General features: G+C 39.3%; 1 protein-coding gene across 1 annotated transcript; it reads left to right on the top strand.

Annotated features, from left to right (window-relative positions):
- Window positions 1-6,946: 6,946 nt before the first annotated feature.
- Window positions 6,947-21,640, top strand: ZSWIM2 (zinc finger SWIM-type containing 2). The gene is made up of 9 exons (XM_040972146.1): window positions 6,947-7,111; window positions 8,224-8,300; window positions 10,003-10,043; window positions 12,629-12,839; window positions 14,540-14,791; window positions 16,372-16,456; window positions 17,073-17,179; window positions 19,591-19,744; window positions 20,642-21,640. The coding sequence occupies exons 1-9, from the start codon at window positions 6,947-6,949 to the stop codon at window positions 21,359-21,361; spliced, it is 1,812 nt and encodes a 603-aa protein (XP_040828080.1). The 3' UTR covers window positions 21,362-21,640.
- The last annotated feature ends 377 nt before the right edge of the window (window positions 21,641-22,017 follow it).

The following is a 22,017-nucleotide window of genomic DNA, read 5'->3' as shown; positions in this document are numbered from 1 at the left end:
GTCTAATTTTAACAGGTATTATCTGCCTCATAAAATCCATATTCCAGAGCAATTATTGAATATTTTTATTGAACAATCACTCTTAAGACAAAAAAAAACCTCTTTCATACTCTGATTATTCTTTTAATAATTTCATCTTGTGACTAGTCAAGCTGTTTTACCTTTTCTATCCCCTCACCCATTTTGGTAGCTCTCTAACTGTTAACATCATCCAGGTAGCATTGCAAAATCACAGGGAAAAGGACATGGAGGGGAGGGTCACTGAATTTTGCTTAGTTAGCAAAGCTCAGTAGCCTGATGCAGCATATTACAATAGTGCCTGCGACGCTCACATCCCATATGAACATTCATTATGGTACCAGTTACTCTACTTCCAAATCAAGCTCTTTGCCTTGGAAAGTAGCACGAAATATGTGGAGTACTTGGGCCCTGTCATCCATGGGAGACCAGGTAGAGTTTCAGGCTTCTGGCTTCAACCTGCCCCAGCTCAAGCCATTGCAGCCACCTTCAGAGTGAAGCAACATACAGAAGAGCTTCCTGTATCTCCCTGTTCATAACTCCGTATTTCAGACAAATAAATAAATCCTCGGAAGAACACAAACAAAAGATGTGCTTACTCAGCCCTCTCTAGTTCTCTTCATTGTCAGAAAAAATACTAGATTTTTTTTTTATTTTGTTAAGCTCTTCGAGTAAAGGTAAAACTGATACCTACTCAAAATTTTAAAATAAAAGCTATTCATGGTGATTTGTAAATTTATTCATATTACACATCAACGTGCAAAGACTTGAAGGCTATTTCTTCTGTAAGTGATCCAATAATCTTTAATAGTCCTTTCAGTTAAAACAAGAAAAATGACCTAGCAAATTGCAATTTAGTTATAGTTAATGATTACTCTTACATGGTATCTGTTCTCAAAAATTTTACTAAATAGTATTTGCTTCCATAGCACATAAACTAAAAAAATTCTACTGAATAGGATTTATTAGGCAAGGGAGAATCTTTAAATATTATTGTAAAAGAAATACAACTTGAACTCAACTATGAACTCAACGGGAGGAGAAGACTGAGCTAGTGGTAAGCCACAGAGGCCTTGCAGGAGGACAGTCATCAATGCCATAAGGTCATCTGTGTCTGTATCTCTATTAGGACCCTACATTGCTACAAAAACCAGAACATAGGAACACTATCTTTTTATTATCCTGTTTCAGAAAGATGGTTCCTTTGTGCTTGAGAACATTGCAGTATTGGCAGGGGAGGTTGTGAGAATATCTACACCAAAAAGAATCAAAGTGCAGGCACTGTGGTATAGCAAAGTCACCACTCGCACAGCCAGCTTGCCATGCAGGGGCTGGTTCATGTCCTGGCTGCTACATTAACCCAGCTTCCTGCTAATGTGCCTAGGAAACCAGCGGAGGATGACCCAAGTCTTTGGATTCCTGCACCAATGCGGGAGACAAGAAGAGGCTTCTGGCTCCTGACAGGTCCAGCTCTAGTCACTGCGGCCATTTGGAGAGAGCAGTAGACGGAAGCCCGCTCTTCTGTCCCAGTCTCTGTAACTGCCTTCCAAAGATAAATACACACACACACACACACACACACACACAAAAACACGTAAAGACAAAACTAACAGTTGCACATCATCTGAAGTAAATAGTCCAAGAAAACAAAGGCCACACGCCTATAGTTAGTGTAAGGCTCGAGTCCATGTTCAAAACCAGAAATGCACAAAGAATAAAGCTCAGCTTAAAACCAGCGTTGGAAGCACTCCAGGGGCCAGGTTCGCTGTCCGGTGCAGACAGCAGGCCTTGGACGTAGCGTCCAGGGGACCTGAGGAGGTTGTAAAAGTGGGCTTGGGGGGACAAAGTAATTCCCCTGATATGGTACTGCAGAGCGCTACAGGCTCCGTCCGCCCTTGGCGAATCCGTGCCTCTGCTCGGCTGAGGGACCTGCCTCTCAGCCACCTTTCTCAGCCTCCCCCGGGCTGCCCCTCACCCACCCCCGGGGCTGCCCCTCACCCACCCCGGCTGACCTGAAAACACACTTAGTTTGGTCAGTCAGGCGAAATGGAACAGTAAAGAGTACCTGAGAAGGCATCCAAGCTGCGAATAGTGGAAAGCCACACTAACTTCAGTTACTCTGGGGTGTGAAAATAAAAACAGAAGTCTGACTGACAACGTTATCGGCGAAGAAGCTGGAGAAAACAATGAAGGTTCCGTGGGACAAGAGGGCAGAGGGCAGAGGTCAGAGACGCGCAGCCAGTGGCCAGCTGCAAGCGAACCTTACCACTTGCAGGCAGGAAGGCTCAAGCGCACCCAGCAGCCCGCAGTTTGACTTGAGGCGGAATTCCACCCAGTGTAGCTGCCTGGGGTCCAAGTGCTTCCGGGGCAGGGGTCAGAGGGTGGAAGGAGGGGGCGGGGCAGCGAGGCCTCCCTGCTTTCCCTTCCTCCCGCTTCTGGAGCTCCTCGTGCTACACAGTGAAAAGGCCTTAGGGGAAGCCGGGTGCTTTCTGCTCCTCCAATCCCCAACCAGGGTGAAGCGCCATAGCCAGCAGGAAAAAAAAAAAAAAAAAAACCGCCACAAAAACCTGTGCCTGAATGTTGCTGCCTTCCAGCTGGAATCAGTGAGGTCATCAGTTGGGGCAAAGGACAGATTGTCCTGTCCCCTAAATTGTTGCTATTGGTGATCACTTACTTGTGGCTAGTTATCACCAGCAGTCCTGTTGCCTTGGGGCACAACCACATGATCATGCCTTTCAATGCTTTATTCCTAATCACACAACAAACTTAAATTCTACTTCAATTAAAATCCCTGATTCACATCGGATCTCAAGCTTTATTCCTCTGCACAAAACCTCGTGAGGCTGTTGGCCTGGGGCAAGAGACGAGTCCTGAGCAGGTGCTGCTTGCTTCCCTGGATGGAGCAGGAGAAGCAGCCCCGGGCTCCCTCTTTGGCTCGGAGCACTTGAGCGGTCTGTCTACCAGCTAGTTAGAGCCACTTCTTTTGAAGTTCTTTACTGACATATGTAAAAACAAGTGTCTTACTGTCAGACTAACGTTCTGTCTAACCAATCTGTGCTTTTCCTTTTTAACTTCTATAAAAACATGAATACTGCTACTTTTGGCATTTTCCCAAATAAAATTTATGAGCTTACATTCAATTTACATAATGAATATTGTCTTACACAAATGGTCTACATATATATATATATATATATGCTGACATTGTGTCTTAGCCAATAAAGACACTGCCTATATGATGAATATGCTAACAAAACTTGTTTAAAATGTTATTGTATCTAACCATTCCTTTGCAATGTGACGTGTGGAATATGAACTGTGATAATGTGAAGATAACCTGTGTGTGAGATGTATGAACATTGATGTAATGCAACCTTAATGTGTGCAACTTCTCCTTAGAGTAAGCAGCAATACTTAGTGACACGTCAGGACTTAGCTGTGACTTAGGGCTTGCTTCTGAGATATTCAGCAGTGTGTATAGTCAAGATAATATTCCTAAGTAATCTAGAAGGAGGAGATAGGAGAGAGGAGCTGACGGCCAACCAATCAGCAATAAGTGCTAGAAAGACTGAGCCCAGAAAATGGACATAAAAAGCAGCCCAGTGGACAGGCAGATTGCTCTCACCCAGCTTTGGAGAAACGAGACTCTGTCTCATGTACTCTGAACTCAAGCCAGAGAGTCCAGCACTCCTGGAATGCCACCCTGGCCTGGAGCGACTGCCTCTTTCTCTCTCACACTCTATCCAGGGACCCAGAGTAAGCACGACCACCTGAGGATGTGTCCTCCATCCTGAGACTAAGAAGCCCACAAGGCCGTCAAATAAAGGAATAAGAGACAGGATTGGATGTGCACATAAAAGAGTTTAATTGAAGTTACTAAGTAGTGCTGGGGTCCATGTGATGGGTGTGGAAGACAGGAAGGTGTGAAGAGTATTGTTCTATTGCAGGCAAGGCCGCAAGGAACTTCCCGCTGTGTGGCAAGGCCCGGCGGATGTCTCTACAACACCTGAATGCAGCTCCGCCTCCCTTTGCATGGACACCGGACAACCTCATAGAGATTTCTGTAATCTATTTAGGCATTGTCTGCCTCTGCGGAGTTACTGTTAAATATCAATAGGAGCTTAGAAGCTGGTGTTGCTGTTACCATTTTTTAGCAAAACGCTGTTATTGGGGCCCGGCGCAGTGGCACAGTGGTTAAGGTCCTCGCTTTGCATGCCTGGAATCCCATATGGGCGCCAGTTCTAGTCCCAGCAGCCCCGCTTCCCATCCAGCTCCCTGCCTGTGGCCCGGAAGGGCAGTTGAGGACAGTCCAGAGCTTTGGAATCCTGCACCCAGGTGGGAAGCCTAGAAGAGGCTCCTGGCTTCGGATCGGCATGGTATCGGCCGTTGCGCTCACTTGGGGAGTGAATCATCGGACGGAAGATCTTCCTTTCTCTGTCTCTCCTCTCTGTATATCTGCCTTTCCAATCAAAATAAAATAAGTCTTTAAGAAAAAAAGCTATTATTGCTGTTACAGCTGCATCCCTGTGGCAATATGCTAATCAAGGGTGCTAACTCCCCTTTTGAACCTATGCTAATCAAGGGTGTTCTGTCTTCAGGTGTACTGGAATCTATTCTTTCCCTCTTTGATCTTTTAGGTCCCTCCTGTAAAGTTCTTCCTTCCTTGACCGTCTCAAGACCAAGCTGTAGAGTAATTATGGTAGGAATGTGTTATGGATTGATATGCACCATCTATTGAAAACTTTTTCCTAGCCAGGTGCCAGGCGCCAGGTGGATAACATCCTAGCCTTAGGTGAAAAAAATGGCAGTTATCTTTAGAAACACCCACTTGACCATGACGTAAAAAGTCTGAGCCAGAGTTTGACTGATTTTGTATAAATAAAGCGGACAGCTTTTGTGCATCGTCCATTATGATGATGAAATCCTAGTGGTCCGTCTTTCTTCTTTGCGCCTCATCCACGCTCCCTTCGCGAGTTCCGAACTCAGCTGGAGCTGGACTCTGGCAAAGTAGAATTTAAACTTCTTTGTTGTGTGAATGGGAATGAAGCATTGAAAGGCAAGATCCTGTAGCCTCATTTTTATTTGAAAGCCAGATATACAGAGAGGAGCAAAGACAGAGAGAAAAATATTCTGTCTGCTGACTCAGTCCCTAGTGGCCGCAACTCCCCAAGTGGCTGGAGCTAACCTATTCAGAAGCCAGGAGCCAGAAATCTCTTCCAGGTCTCCCATGTGGGTGCAGGGTAACAAGGCTTTGAGCCATCCTCGACTGCTTTCTCAGGCCACAAGCAAGGAGCTGGATGGAAAATGAAGGAGGAGGAACATGAACTGGCTCCCATATGGGATCCCAGTGCGTGCAAGGTGAGGACTTTAGCCACTAGGCTACCATACCAGGCCCAAGATCTATAGTCTCCTAACTGTGCTCACAGGCAGTTGAACCACAGGTGATAATCTGTGATGTTCACATCCCATGTGGAAGCCAGTTGTGTCCTTGCTACTTCACTTCTGATCCAGCTCTCTGCTAACGGCCTGACAAAAGCCAAGTACTCAGGCCCCTGCCACCCACATGACAAATACAGAAGCTCTTGGCTATGGAAGACTTGTCTTACTCCCGCTCTTTGTAAGACTGAATTTCAAAATAAATTTTGTTTTTAAAGATTTATTTAATTTTTATTACAAAGTCAGATATACAGAGAGGAGAGACGAGAGAGAGGAAGATATTCCGTCCGATGATTCACTCCCCAAGTGCACGCAACGGCCGATGCTATGCCAATCAGAAGCCAGGAGCCAGGAACTTCTTCCAGGTATCCCACACGGGTGCAGGGTCCCAAGGCTTTGGGCCGTCCTCGACTGCTTTCCCAGGCCACAAGCAAGGAGCTGGATGGTTAGTGGAGCTGCCGGGATTAGAACTGGCACTCATATGGGATCCTGGTGCATTCAAGGTGAGGACTTTAGCCGCTAGGCCATGCCACCAGGCCCTAAAATAAATATTTTTAAAATCACTGTATATTATGCATAAACACAGTCACACGATAAGGACAAGAGACTGAATAGTGGTTGGATTTAATGTCTTTACTAGGAAAGACTATTCATCTTATTACATCGGAAAATGTGGGGGGTTGATGCTGTGGTGTAGTGGATAAAGCTAAGAACTGTGGCACCAATATCTTAACGTGGGCACCAGTTTAAGTCCCCACTGCTCGACTTCCAATCCAGCTTGCTAAGGTACCTGGGGAAGCAGTGGAGGATGGCCCACGTGCCTGGCCTCATCCACCTGAGACCCCTCCAAGAAATCCCTGGGCCCACAAAGATATCTATTTGTCTTTCCTGTTTGTGTCTCTACTTTTAAATAAATAAAAATTTTAAAACATCCGACTGTCATTCCTATCAGTTTTAAAAGTTGTAACTATTAATACATAATATAATTTCTTTTTTAATGTGTGAAGCCTTAACAACTAGTATCCCACACATTCACACTTTCTTAAACAACCTAGCTTCCTATTTAGGAAGGCTGTCTTCCCCCATGCGTGTTGTCTGTGTACGTGGTGAACAGCTGGAAAATGTGCAGTGCTGTTGAACCTCACCAAACTCCGCAGGATAAAGAAGACTAATGTCTACAAGGCAATTTCGTTCTCTAAATATCACACTGTCAACAGGACTGCAACTGATTTTGACATAAAATTTTTACTAGCCCAATCTGCGAGCTCACGGGCGCGACAGCTCCTCCAGAAGTTGGTTCTTACAACCACACGCCAGTCGGGGGCGCCACTCCAGCCGCCCACCCTAGGTCGGCGGCGCCAACTCCGCGCAAGGCATGCCGGGACTCCACGCAGCCCAACCGTCATCCCCAAGGCAACGGGCCAGCGCCCGTTGTCATGGAGACGCCTCCGCGAACCCCAGCTAGGAGCCGCCCCCGCTGGCACCGCGCAGGATGCTCGGCGGAGGCTCCAAGGCCTCTGGAAGGCGCAGACACTTGAGCAGCCGCCTGAGCCAGCAGCAAGACCAAGCGCTGAGCAGCAGCATCTATCTCCTGCGAGAGATGGGCCCCACCGGCTTCCTGCTGCGGGAAGAGGAGCCCGAAAACAAGGACTTCCGAGTAACTGCCTTCCCATTCACCCCGGGTGCCCCAGGCGCTCTGGTGGCAGCCTCCCTCAGGCCTCTCTGCAAATGTCGCCTAACCCCAAAGGCGATGCGGACTCTAAATGCTTGCAAATTGAAGAGGGAAATAGTTTATTAGCAAGGTTTTCTACTAGTAGGCTCTCGAATTGCATCCAGTCTCTTAAAATGATGACCCCTTGATCTTTAGGCATAAAGGGTCATGTTTCATCACGTTCTGAGATGGTTTGCATCACATGCCTTCTGAGATGCCTAGTTAGCAATTAGTAGCCCTGTATATCAAAAGAAATGAAAAAATCTTACGCTCTATAGAAAATTGTAAACATTTGCAAACTAAATAAAATACCTTAGCTTCACGCTTTATCTTTACTCAGTCCCTATTAAAGGATTGTGAAATGGCTGGCTGCATTTTTTGGGAAAGACCATAATGAACAAAACGCATTTTTAATTTTACTGAAAAGTCTCTCGTTCATATTTAGATATACCACTCTTACCACCCAAAAATGGTCACCCTTCCAGAAGTTAGCATGGAAAATTTGGGTGCACTGCGATATAATTCTGAAATTTCTATTAAATATTATACATTTTAGCTATGACATTTTCTACCGTGCAGTTATTTAAAGCGTCCCTTTCACTTTCTTTTTTTATGTATGTTATTTTATATACTAGCCAACATAATATTGATGATTAAAATTTGTCTTCTTGAATAAAGTTAGCATAAATTCACCTAACCAAATGAGCAGAACAAAAATCCAACAGTAGTTACCTCGCACCAAAGGTGTCTAGCAGCACCCCTAGGCAAAGATGCTCACACGAACAAATCTACAGGTGTTCTTTTAGCTTTTGAAAATCAGATTTCTTAAGTCACATAAAAATCTTCTTGATTGATAATACAAGTTGGTAACTAAAGCAAACAAATAAAAAAGTGAATCATCAGCCTAGGCATTCTGGTTTCCCAGCACTCTATTCAACTTTTCGAAATCCCGTGATTTAAATTCTTTCTTCAACACTTCTTAAATTGATTGTATTTCAATTTAGTTTTGCCAGAACTCTAGTCAATTCATGTTTTTGAAAAGTGTTTTTTCTTTACAGGTTTTCTTAGGAAATCCTCATGTTTGTAACTGTTCCACGTTTCTGAAAGGAAAAGAACTGTGTAAGCATATATGCTGGTAGGTGACTTTTTTACAGAGGAACATCTTGGTGTATTATGTATTTTGACTTTTAAAGACATTGGTGTTGGAAGAATAAAATATCAACATGATATTAGCTTACCTATACATTTTCAATATTTCATTTCATTGTGAAAATTGGATGAATTTAAATTGAGAAAATTTTTATTATGTTTTCGCAAAGGGAAAAAAATTAGATTCTCATTGGGTATGTCTGTGAAGTCAAACCACAAGCAGCGGAAATTCTGATTCATCTCACTGATGATTGTGTAGTTCATTCTGAGACATTTTGGTGCTTGAAAAACTTTGGGCTTCAAATAATACATTTTTTAAGTAAAGTGGTATTTTTTCCACTTACAGACAAAGGAATTGAAAGTATTCGACCTTTCCTTACTGGATCATATTGACCAACCTTACTGGATCATATTGACCAAGTTTCAGAAAATATTCCTTTGCAATGAACATTTGCGTATGACTCTTAGAAGATTGAAATAGGACTCTGTTGAAGATTACTTCTGTCAAATCTGGAACTCTTACTTTGGTGTTAGAACCAATTTATAGGGTAATTCATTCAAGTCATGGGAAAAGATCCCATTTAGTTTAAACCCAATTGTTAGAACCAATTTATAAAGTAATTCATACCAGTCATGGGGAAAAATCCCATTTAGTTTAAACCCAATTGAGACCATTTTGTTTGTTACCTATACTCATGTCAACAAAGTATTAGATAATTCATAATTGATACATAAGAGAAAAAAGAATTTCAGAAAGGAATGTATGTCATGTTTCTAATGCTTTATTAATAAAAAATGTATCCTTTATTTAAGATTTTATTTACTAGTGTTTTGCTATTTTTGTTTTGATCAGTTTTTATTAAGAATTTACTAAAACATGGAAAACATACTAGTATTATCCACTTTCCTGTAGCCCTTGAACCTTCTTACTCTAACTAACTATGTAAAGAATGTCAAAATAAATTTTATATATATATATAAAAAAGAATTTACTAAAGCTTATATTTGTACCTCATGACATGAAGATAAAAATAGTCACTTCAAAACTTGAAATTTGGTATTATGATTATAAAGTAGCTTTTTTTCACTTTGATTTGAAGTCAGACAAGGGCATTCTGTTTTTATTTTTATGTAATGTAAAAGCATTTTGCATTTTATTGCATTTTAACAATATATTAAATGGAAATATCAGCACATATTTAATATGTTAAAATTTTTAATATATTAAGAATTCATTATATTCCTATTTCTTAAAAGTCACATTCCATTTTAATTACAGGTATTTAAAATATTTTTCCATCATACATGAAATGGTATAGGTAGGAAAAAAATTATTTGGACTCTATCCTAAAAATGATGCCAATTCCAGCAAAATTTAAAGCAAGTGCTTTGGATATTTAATTTTCCTTACTGTTTTCTCATTTAGGTCTATGAAATACATGCATGTTGAAAATTCTCTACTATAAATGTCTTTTATTTTCATTAATTATACCTTTTCCTACATACGCTTATCTTAAGTTTATTATAAATTAAACTAATATAGCAAAAAAATTGATGAGAGTTTTACATTTAATCGTAATACTTTCAGCAATAGAAGTATTGCAATGCTGCCTCTATTCTAAAATTTTTTACTCTTTTCAGATTGTGTCAAAAATAATGCTTTAATGTTTTCTGCCTATGAACATTAGGGTCTTGTTGAAAAAGTTCAAGCTTCCCAGAAATCATGAATGTAAGTTTTGGATTTTATTATTTATTTTATTGTTGTTGTTAATTGGAAGTTCACAAATATAAAAATATGTTTTACTGCAAATTTTTTCTTAATGAATTAGTAGCTTTATATGCCTTTTTTCTATTGAAGACACTAAAAACTATGATGAAGCAATAGCCAGTTATTTGTTAGAGAACAGATTCTTTCATGAATTGAAAATAAATTTCAGCATATTTCCTTGTATCTAAAAATATAATTGTAAGAAAAATAGCAAATGTAATCCTTTACATGTTTGTTTTTATTCCCTTGAAAGAGTGACACAGAGACACAGACCTTCCATCTACTGATTTATTCCATAAATGCCTATAGAACGGCGAGAGCTGGGTCCAGCTGAAGTCAGGAGCCCCGTGCCCCATCTGGGTCTCCTGAGTGGGCGGAGGCCCAAGCACTTGGGGGCATGATCTGTTGCCTTCCAAGATGCATTGGCAGGAGGTCATATGGAAAGCACAGCAGACAGCCATCACTAACACGGGATGCAGCTTAACTTGCTGCAGCACCATGCCCACCATGCTGCAATTTTCAAAATTCTAGAAACAGTTACTGAATAGTTTTGAAAACAAAAATGCTTTCTAGATTATTTTTAAAGTTCTTAACACCTAAAATGAGTTTAGAATTAGGCATATAGTCATATAAGTAGCATCCAGAGACCTCAAAAATATAAAAGAGAAGCCAGCACCTGGTGTGCTCCTGGTTAGAGTCCCGGCTGCTCCACTTCTGACTTAGCTCCTCGCTAATGCTCCTAGGAAAGCAGCAAATGATGGTCCACACACCTGGGCCCCTGGCGCCAAGTGGACAACCTAGATGGAATTCTAGGATCCTGGCTTGAGCCTGGGCCTGGCTGATATGGCCGTTTGATGAGTGAGACAAAAATTAGATTTTTCTCTCTCTTCCCTCCCCACCCTAACTCTGTATGGATGTCTACCTCTGTTTGTCTCTCTGCCTTTCAAATACCTCCTTTTCTAAAACATGAAACAAATAATTGTATTATAGGTCAGTTATTTTATACTGTCATTATGAAAGTGTTACCTGTAGTTGAGGTGTGCTTTAGCCTTTATCAGACCCAGCTAAGAACTGCGATTTAAATTTCATGTTTGGGATAACTATAAAGTGATAAATAAATTTTTTGGCTTTGCTTTTTAATTCAATGGTTTTGTTTAGGCAAGCCCATTTCCTGCCCCCAACTGTTATTTGAGTGCAAGAGTAAAAAGCTGACTGAAATAAATTAATATTAGTATTTTACAAGATTTTTCCTTTGCTTTCTTCTCTCACTCCTTATATTATTTTAGAAATCTCTACCATTTTACATGTTTCCAGTTGCTAACTCTATTCTGGTAATTCTCACATTTATTAACAGACCAATATTTCCAATTCAATTTGGAGGTTCTTAGTAGTATTTTTTTTTCCTTAGTAGTATTTTAAATTATCAAATTTCTTCCATTTGTGCTGCTGTATGACAGTTAGTTTCACATGCTAGCTTTCTTTTTATTTCTTCCACAAAGCTAGAAAACTTGGAATTCTCCTCAATTTTCCTCCCCTATTTTCTGCTCCCATATATCTAGCAATTGCACAAATCCTATGTTTATTCACCCTGTTGTCACATATTGCGTCTCTTCTTTATTCTCACCTTTAGTCAGCATCCCTCAGCCCACAGCACTCTGGTTTGCAGCTTCCTGGTTTTCACTGCTCCCTCCTTATTACTCCAGACAGATATTCTTTCTAAAATAGCACTCTGCTGAATCTCCTTCCAAAAGCCTTCAAGTATGAGGACTCGGTTGTATAATTTCACATATATTGCCGTTTTCTGTTGTATCCATACAAAGTTAAATATTGACTTTGTATCCAAAGTCTTATTCTTAACACTATTTTCCCATGTCACTTTCCTAAGCTTGTATGCAAAGAAATACATTGTAGGGGACTAGTGTTGTGGGATATAAAGCTGCTGGCTGTGACAGTGGCATCCCACATGGGCACCAGTTAGTATCACAGCTTTTTTCTTCAGCTCTCTGCTGATGGCCTAAGAAAAGCAATTCGAAGATGGTCCAAATGTGGGGTCCCTGCCATCCTCATGGTACACCAGCAAGAAGTTCCTGGCCCCTAGCCTCTGCCTGGCTTAACCCCTGTCTTTGCTGTCATGTGGGTAGTGAAGAAATGGATAAAAAATATTTTTCTCTCTCTCTCTGTCTCTGTCTCTCTTCCTCCTTCCTTCCCTCTCAAATAAATACACAAATCTGTGGACAATGGAACAGATCAAAATGAAAGGATTATGACACCCAAAGATAGGCACTGTTACATTGAAAACCATTTTAATGTTCTGGTTTCTTGTAACAAAGGAAAAAGAGATAGTTTCCTTTCTTTTTACAAGTGACACTGTTTTGATCTTTTGATTCTGAAAAGAATGCGATGAAGTGGAAAAATGACAGTGTAACCAATAACCAAAGCTATTTTTCTGATATTTGAAAGAAAATTGTAACTTTCAGCATAAATTGTTACTCCTTTGTGTCTCTAGTTTTGCCACCAAAGTAAGATATTTCTGGATTTTTCATTAGCTGCCCTCCAGTTAGGTCTTGTAGAAGGAGAAATAAATGACTTGCTGTGTGGGGTATATAAGGTTCAAAATCCCCAAGCTAAAACCAATGGTGAAAATGCACACGCTGAAGAAAGGGAATACACCCAGCAGAAGGAAATCGATTCAGAGGATGTATGCTCTATTTGTCAAGAAGTATTTTTAGAGAAAAAGCTTCCTGTCACCTTTTGCAGGTAATGATTTTTTTCTTTGTATTCTAAACATTTATGAAAATTATACTTTAACATGCTCGCCAGGACTCACACTATGAGATATGTTGATAGAGGAAAACTAACAAAGCTTTGTTTACAACTAGTTACGGTTGCTGTTCTTCCATTTCCTAATGTCTTATAAGAGGTTCTGTTCTCCCTCCAAAGATTTCTAGCATATATTACAAAGCTGAAAATGAAGATATAATTGCAAAATTATCCTTCCTTCTGCTTTGTTTTTTTGTTTGTTTTTGTTCACATGAATAATGCTATGGAAAATATTATTGACTTTGAAAATATCAAGAATTATTTTGTTTTTCAAAATTCTATCTCTCACCTAAGCAGCTCAACTTTTCAATGGTGCACAAATGTGTGTTGAAAATCTCATGGTCACACTTTGCGTGCCGCTATAATGTTGGACTTGCAAAATTTAGGCAAGCTCTTGCTATTAAAATGTTTTTTTCTCCAGATAATTTGACAAGATTTTCATCCACTTTGTAGTTTTTCTTGTGTTTTTTTTTCTATTGGGTATTGTAAAATTATTAGCCACATCCTCAAATATTTCTTTCAATATATAATCCTTATGTATGTGTATGCATTGTAGAGTTCTGGAAACATAAGGTGGTACCCCTGCTCTCAAGTGAAGCATTTTATTCAAAGAATATTAAGTAATTATTACAATATTCTTTGCATTAATTATGATTAAAATCATTTTACTTTTAAAAATGAAATTATTTTAATAATATAAGTCTTTCAAAATTTCGTGAAAATGAAGCAATAAATTTTCTAATCATCTTTATTGGAAAGGCAGATCAGATTTATGGAGAGAAGAGACAGAAAGTAAGATCTTCCTTCCACTGGTTCACTCCCCAAATAGCCACAATGGCCATTGCTGAGCCCATCCTAAGCAGAATCCCAGATCTTGCTCATGGTATTCCACATGGGTGCAGTGTCCCAAGTTTTTGGGCCATCCTTGACTGCTTTCCTAGGCCACATGCAGGGAGTTAGATGGCAAGTGGAGCAGCCAAGACACGAACTGGCACCCATATTGGATCCCAGCATCCCAGCACTTGCAAGGTGAAGATTTAGCCAGTGCCATCACACTGTGCCCCTAAGGGAATATTTAAGTTTAAAATTATATGCTAAGGGTCTGGTGCTATAGCCTAGTGGCTAGGGTCCTTGCCTTGCCAGCACTGGGATCTCATACAAGTTTCTGTCCTGGCTTCTTCACTTCCCATCCTGCTCCCTTCCTGTGGCCTGAGAAGGCATTCAAGGATTGCCCAAGGCCTTGGGACCCTGCACCCATGCGGGGGACTCAAAATAAGCTCCTGGCCCTGGCTTCGGATCAGAGCAGCCCAGCTCCGGCTGTTGCAACTGTCTGGGGAATGAGCCAGCGGACAGAGATCTTTCCCTCAGTCTCTCCTTCTCTCTCTCTCTCTATATATATACCTTTTCAAAAGAAAAATGAATAATTAAATCTTAAAAGAAGTTATATGCTAAATTGAAGATAATAAATTAGATTGACTATTTGTACAATAATACAGTTCATTCTGTTTTTAAGGGGTGTAAAGATGGTAGTACAAAAAACTTTCTAGCATAAAAAATATAACATGTTTATACCATTGCAATGTATCTATTTAAAACTGTTATATACAAATGATAAGCATGAATTTTATTTCTCATAGATTTGGCTGTGGCAAGAGCGTTCATATAAAATGCATGAAAATCTTAGCTAATTATCAGAATATGACATCAGACACTTCCATGGTCAAATGTCCTCTGTGCCGGAAAGGGTTTGCACCATTAAAACTTATTTTGGAAGAATTCAAGAACTCTAACAACCTTGTGACTATATCTGAGAAAGAGCGGCTAGACAAACACCTTGGTATCCCCTGTAACAACTGTAAACAATTTCCGATTGAGGGAAAATGTTATAAGTAAGTGCCACCAGTAAAACCGTAAGCTTGTAGGCTTGATCGGGGGCTTGCGGGGTGTTTTTTTTTTTTTGTCTGTTTTTTACTTTAGGAAACATTGAAGCCTAAGTGGTCTAGTTTCAGCTTTTCCCGCCATTTGAAGAATGAACAAGCACATGGAAGATCTGTCTCTGCTTTTCTCTTCTTTTCTGTGACTCTGCCTTTCAAATAAATAAAAACAAATCATTTTTTAAAAACTAAACAAGGGCCCAATGTGATACCTAAGGTCCTTGCTTTGAACGCACCAGGATCCCATATGGGTGCTGGTTCTAATCCTAGCAGCTCCACTTCCTATCCAGCTCCCTGCTTGCCACCTGGGAAAGCAGTTGAGGATGGCCCAAAGGCCGTGGGACCCTGAACCTGGACCTGGAGGAAGTTCCTGGATCCTCGCTTCAGACTGGTGCAGCACTGGCCATTGCGGTCACTTGCAGAGTGAAATCATCGGACAGAATATCTTCCTCTCTGTCTCTCTTCCTCTCTGTAGATCTGTTTTTTCTCTCTTTTCTTTTTTCCAACACATTTATTTTTATTGGAAAGGCAGATATTCAGAGAGGAGGAGAGACAGAAAAGATCTTTTGTCTGATGATTCACTCCCCAAGTGCATGCAACAGCCGGAGCTGAGCCAATCCAAAGCTGGGAACCAGGAGGTTCTTTGGGGTTTCCCACATGGGTGCAGGGTCCCAAAGCTTTGGGCCATTCTTGACTGTTTTCCCAGGGCACAGGCAGGGAGCTGGATGGGAAGTGGAGCTGCTGGGATTAGAACTGGCATCCATATGGGATCCCGGTGCGGTCAAGGCAAGGACATTAACTGCTACACTGTCACGCTTGATTCTCTCTGTATATCTGACTTTGCAATAAAAATAAATAAATCTCTGAAAAAAAAAAGAATTTTGTTAAGCAAATATAGGTAAAAGCTCAGATACACTGGAAAGGTATCATCAAACTAGTATATGTGCATATCATTACTCCCCAAGCTTGTTAGAGAATTTAAGATTGCATATGAATTAGGGCTTCTGATCCGCTGGTCTTGAAATTATCGAGGTTATCTCGGATTACCCGGATGAAGCTTGTGTAGTCAGAAGGATTTTCAGAGGTGAAGAGTGAGCAAGAGAATCAGAGGAAAATGTGGCTGTGGAAGAAAGAGAGAATGCTGCTGCACTGTTTTCCTTGAAGATGGAGGAAGAGACAATAGACAGGAAATGTAGGCAGCCAGTAGTAGACAGTGGGAAGGCAAGGCAAAGGGTTCTCCCCTAGAGCCTCCGCGGAGTCGCACAGCCCTGCCTGTCTGCAGTCCACTGTGGTCATGTCAGCCTTCTACCCAACCGAACCATAAAATAATAAATTAGCGTTGTTCAAGCCAATAAATTTGCTGGGTTTTGTTTTGTTTTGTTTTTTTGTTTGTTTACAGCAGCAGTAGGAAAGTAACAGCGTGACTTGGGAAGTGCTTTGTGTAGGCCTCTGAGAGGTTTCAGCAAGCTTTCATCCAGAGCTATGACAATAATCGGATGTTTGCGCTTACCTGCTTTGTTGTTTGGAATTTTTAGGTGTACCACGTGTGTGGAATACCACTTATGCCAGGAATGCTTCGATAGCTGCTGCCATCTTTCTCATACTTTTACATTTCGGGAGGTACAGTATCTTTCTTGAAACTAATAGACGGCTGACATTAATTTGTCCTGTTTTGTAAACTTAAGACTACTAGATAACATTCTGGAATACAACTAGTGAGTTTTTAATAAAAACCTAAAACCGTGCTTTTAGGAAAACTTGCTTTATATTGATGTACAAAGTAATCAATTCTTATACTGGTAATTTATAAAATACAATCACAAATGTCTCCTGGCATTCTAAGCAAACCTTAACAGAAATCATAACCATCTAATTTGAAAATTTGTTTTAAAAACCTCAATATTTGCACACTGACTAGTCATAAGTATCTTACATTAACAGTATGTAAATCTATTGAGGTCATGCGAATGGCATATTTAAAACATATCTATGGCTAAATAGTTCTACTTCTTACTGTATAAGAAAATGAAATCTATGTAATAATCGTAAGTGATATTTAAAATGTCACTATAGTGGTTATAAAATAGCACATGGGAGTCACAAATAATAAATCTCCAATATGATAAAAATAAGTTTGGAATTTATGAGTATTCACATTATTATTTTTATGAACTCTATTCACAAAACACAAATTTCAGTGATTTGTAATGTAACATTTGCTCTTTACCTGTTTTAGAAGAGAAACCAAAAATGGAGATCTCTAGAGAAAAGATCAGATGTAAAGCATACAGCTCCTGCAAGTGAAAGACAAGAGAACGTAACACAATCTCAAGAAGAGAAAGGGTGAGGGTTTAAAAATTGGCATTTCATTGAATGACATGGATTTTAAGAGAATTTTTCAGGTCAAATAATTTTTATTCATTCATTTATGAAATAGCTACTGAGAAATGTATACGTATTGTGTAATATTATTCCATGCAAGTAAACAGCAGGACTCTGGAGTCACACTTTCTCAATACCATCCTAGTTCACATGTGGTTTGTGTGACATGGGGGTTATTTACATCACTTTTTTCTGTCACATTTCCTTGTCTTTAAAATAATTATAAAACTAACATTGTAGGAATTGTTTGTGTATTATACAAATTAAATAGGCAATAAATGTTTATGTTATTAATAATTCTGCAAGACATAATATTAGTTATTAAAGAATTGTCCTCACCCAATAAATGTAAAATTAAAGTAACATTGGTTACATAAAGAGAAATACAGGGTCTGGCATGGTAGCCTAGTGGCTAAAGTCCTCACCTTGTACACACCAGGATCCCTTATGGGAGCTAGTTCATACCCTGGTGGCCCCACTTCCCATTCAGCTCCCTGCCTGTGGCATGGGAGAGCAGTTGAGGATAGCACAAAACCGTGACACCCTGCATCCACATGTGAGACCCAGAAGAGGCTCCAGGCTCCTTGCTTCAGATCGACACAGCTCCAGTTGTTGTGGCTGCTTGAGGAATAGAATCATCAGATGAAGATCTTCTCTGTCTCTCCTCCTCTCTGTATATCTGACTTTCCAATAAAAATACAATAAGTCATAGAAAAAGAACTACAATGGCATTTTGCCCAGTACTTAAGACAACAATTAAGATAGCTGCATATGATGTTGAAGGGCCTGAGTTTAAATCCTACTGCTGTTCACAATTCAAACTTCCTACTCAAGTGAACCCCGGGAAAAATGGGTGATGGCTCAAGTCTATGAGTCTGTGTCACCCATTTAGGCTACCCAGTGTGTTCCTTGCCCAGTTCTGGCCATTGGAAGCACTGGGTGAGTGAGCCAGTGAATGTAAATCTGTCTCTTTGTATTTCAAAATTTTAAGAAAGAAAAATACAAGGATATTTACTACTTGCTTTTTTTTCAGGTTTTATTTTTGATGATGATTACATTTGTGACCAAGGTGGGAAGGGTTGAGTGTTAGGGAAAAGTGGATGAAATCATTGTTCCACATTCTATATTTCTTCTTGTCTCTGGGTAAGGGGGGTAGAGTTAAAGGGGGAAGCCACACCCAGCCTCCCAAATATCCCTGTACCTCGGGATGGGGAACAGCCCCCCCGCCCCCGACATCAACCCAGGGTCCCAACGTAGTGCATGCTCTGAGGATTCTGACCAAATGGTTTGTATAGTTCTGAAATGCTGTCGAATGTACCTATCCAGGATGAGGCAACCCTCCCAATGTCCATCAACTGATGAGGTAGTTGAACAGTTTGCTCTGTTCTCCTTCCTCTGCTGCTGTACCAAGTGTCTGCCATGTTCTCCATGTGCATCACGGTCTGTCTGCACTGCTCTTTAAATATTTAAATAGAAGTTATCCACACTAGGAAAAGAAGAAAAACCTTTTTCTTTTTGCTTCAAAGCCCTCATCCCATCACCTTTCTGCTCCCTCTTGCCACACACCTGCATCCCTCCACATGTAGGCAGACTCACATATAGATATGTGAGCTTTTATTCTGGGCTCTGTGAGCATCCCACGGCTCAGGAGAGCAGAACTCTTGTGGGATATTAAACTCTAATGCCTCTTCGTTGCCATTTCTCCTGACGAGGCACTATAATTTATCCTAATAGAATGATAAATTGTATAACTAACGATTGGACTGAGAGATATTAGAGGGCCAGAAGTTGGGAAGAAGTTTAGAGGAGGGTAGACATTCTAGGAACAGAAAATAAATAGTTTTAAAATAAAATTACTTGATAACCTTAAAAGGTTTTTAATTTAAATTAGATGATCTTGGTAAAGGTAATTTCTGTGGCATAGTGAAGATATGCCTTAAAAGTAATGAGATTACATATACAATTAAAAAAAAGTAATGAGAAACATGAACTTTAAAAAAAATATTTAATGATTTTTTTTAGAAAGGCAGATTTACAAAAAGAGAGAGAGACAGAAAAATCTTCTATCTGCCGGTTCACTCTCTAAATGGCCTTATCAGCCAGAGCTAAGACAAATGAATGAAAATGAATCTATAACAATTAAAAAATATCCATTTTTATATCACAAAATTAAACTTTATTAAATTATATCTTATATAAATCAATACAGTTTATATCTTTGCCTTTGCAATAAATGAAATTCACTATCTTTTGTTTAAGAAAATGTTCAATAGCATTTTTTATTTAGAGGATTTTTTTACCTGTGTTACTGGTTACTTCCAGATCTGAAGTCACTTGTGAACCTGCTTTTCTCTCTGTTTATTCTCATTCAGTCAAGTTCACACACCAAAACATGTGCTAAAATCATTACCTCTGCTACTGATTACAAAGAACAGTAAACTGCTTACTCCAGGCTACCAGTGTCGGCTTTGTTTGAAGGCATTTCATCTTGGTCAATATACACGCTCACTACCATGTACTCACAAGGTAAAAAAAAAAAATAACAATAATAATAATAATAATAAATAATGATCATATCTTTTTCTGTACGGTGGCTTCCCCAGAGGGCTTTTTTTAAACAATGAATTAACAATTTAAATTTCTCGCTTTTAACTTGTACTCGCTTTAAAACATGCTCAGGATTTATTTTCATTGATTAGAATACATTTTTGTGTGTACCTCTCTGAAATATAAAATGGTGCTCTAGGATAGATTCCTTTAACTACATTGATCTTTGATTACATGAAAAGGAAAAAGCTGATAGCCTACTAACATGTTGCTGTATATTTTATTTTTATGATCATTTACATGAAACAAAAATGCCTAAATTGACATGATTGATTTTTTCTTATGTGCTCATTGGAATTAAAATCAAATATTGTAATGTATTTAATGATTGAATTTTTCTTGGATAACATAATTTAATAAATAAACATTTATAGTTAATTCTTACTTGAAATGGCAAATAGTTTGTTTTAATTCCCAAAATGTGATTTGGTATTTCAGCTTTCCATAATCATGTCAATTTGCAACTCAAATTGATTGATATTTTTAAATTTTCTAATAGTTTTTATTTCTTATGAATTAGCAGTGAAACTAATATATTAAAGTAGTGACTTTCTAGCGAACTTGATATGGATTTTTACAAATATGATTCCCATAAGAGGCTTTGCATTTTACTATTGAAAATTAAAGTTTTATTCATAAATCAATCACATTTGCAAGTAAGCTGCAAAGTATTTTCATTAGTGTCATAAATCATAATTATCAACCATTTTTGCTAAGCGATTCTAGAATAATGATGAAATTTGGCAAAACTTAGTTAACACTATAGATTATAAATAAGATAGTTATATCTCCGTTTAACTTATGACTTCTTTTAAGTTTCATAGGAAATGTATTGACAACTGGCTACTCCACAAGTGTAACTCATGCCCAATTGATGGACAAGTTATCTATAACCCTTTAATCTGGAAAGATACAGCAAAGAATGGACAAGCACATCAGTCTGACTCAAACATAGATGTTGCTCAGGCCTCAAAACAGGAAGAACCAGAACTTTTTATCCCTTGTATTGGATTAGTCTTGAAGCAAAATCGACATGGAATTTTACCAAGTATTCATCAGTGTAATTCTGAAAAAGTGAATACATCTCAAAGTCCAACAGATAGCTGTCAGAATTTAACAGAAGATGATGCTATCTGCTCCACCAAATTAGATGATTCAAAGTCAAAAAAAGGAATCTATGAATGTAAAATCAGCCAACACTTCCCCACATATCTTCAAGATTTACCCACTAGACCATTGGGGAAAATATCACACCAAACATTTCTTCCCTCCATTGCTCAGAAGAATATTTTTTGTTCCACTAGAATGGAACCCAGCAGTTTTACTGAAAAATACCCCACTAACCAAAACTGGAAGACAACAAAAACCGTTAAATGCAGTAAACACACACCAAAGAAGACCGTTGGTACTCAAATAAGAGAAGAAAATAAGAGAACAAATACCTTACTTCCAGAAGATTTAAGTCTTACTATCAACTGGGGTATAACTAAACTTAGCTTGTCTGAAAGAAGTAATCCTTATAAGGGTGGAAATTAGACAAAACTTTCATGACCTGTAATCTCTTTAAATATAAAGCAAACTAAAATATCTTCAGTACTGGAAAGTTTCAACTGTGAAAAAATACTTTATCAAAAAATGTAAGATATTGATTATAAAATGTTTTATTTGTAGAACTTTAAAACTGCATACACACTCTTGAAAAATATATGTAAAATTCTGTTGTCCTGCTTACTGATATATGAATCATTTACAATATTTGGAGGTGAATACCCTATTGCTTATAACAAGTAAACACCCATTACTTACAGCATGATTTATCTGGATAAGATTCAAACTGTTGTAAATTATGAAAAATTAGAACTTTTACATCTTATTGTACATTAATTTTTTTTTAAAGATTTATTTTTATTATTTTTTATTGGAAAGGCGGATATACAGAGAGGAGATACAGATACAGATACAGATCTTCCATCCGATGATTCACTCCCCAAGTGAGCCGCAACGGGTCGATACTATGCCGATCCGAAGCCAGGAGCCTCTTCCGGGTCTCCCACGCGGGTGCAGGGTCCCAAAGCTTTGGGCCATCCTCGACTGCTTTCCCAGGCCACAGGCAGGGAGCTGGAAGGGAAGCGGGGCTGCCGGGATTAGAACCGGCGCCCATATGGGATCCCGGGCGTGCAAGGCGAGGACCC

Source organism: Ochotona curzoniae, unplaced genomic scaffold (genome assembly GCF_017591425.1).
Source record: "Ochotona curzoniae isolate NIBS_2020 unplaced genomic scaffold, NIBS_Ocur_1.0 contig_2210, whole genome shotgun sequence".
Classification (NCBI taxonomy): Eukaryota; Metazoa; Chordata; class Mammalia; order Lagomorpha; family Ochotonidae; genus Ochotona; species Ochotona curzoniae.
This window is presented reverse-complemented; position numbering and strand designations above follow the sequence as displayed.

What these genes read in the sequence shown, in the direction of transcription:
- ZSWIM2 (XM_040972146.1), top strand. Translation starts at nt 6,947, where the DNA reads ATGCTCGGCGGAGGCTCCAAGGCCTCTGGAAGGCGCAGACACTTGAGC. An exon ending in CTGTGTAAGCATATATGCTG is followed by an intron (nt 8,301 to 10,002) that starts GTAGGTGACTTT and finishes TATGAACATTAG; the next exon opens with GGTCTTGTTGAAAAAGTTCA. An exon ending in ATTGAGGGAAAATGTTATAA is followed by an intron (nt 14,792 to 16,371) that starts GTAAGTGCCACC and finishes TGGAATTTTTAG; the next exon opens with GTGTACCACGTGTGTGGAAT.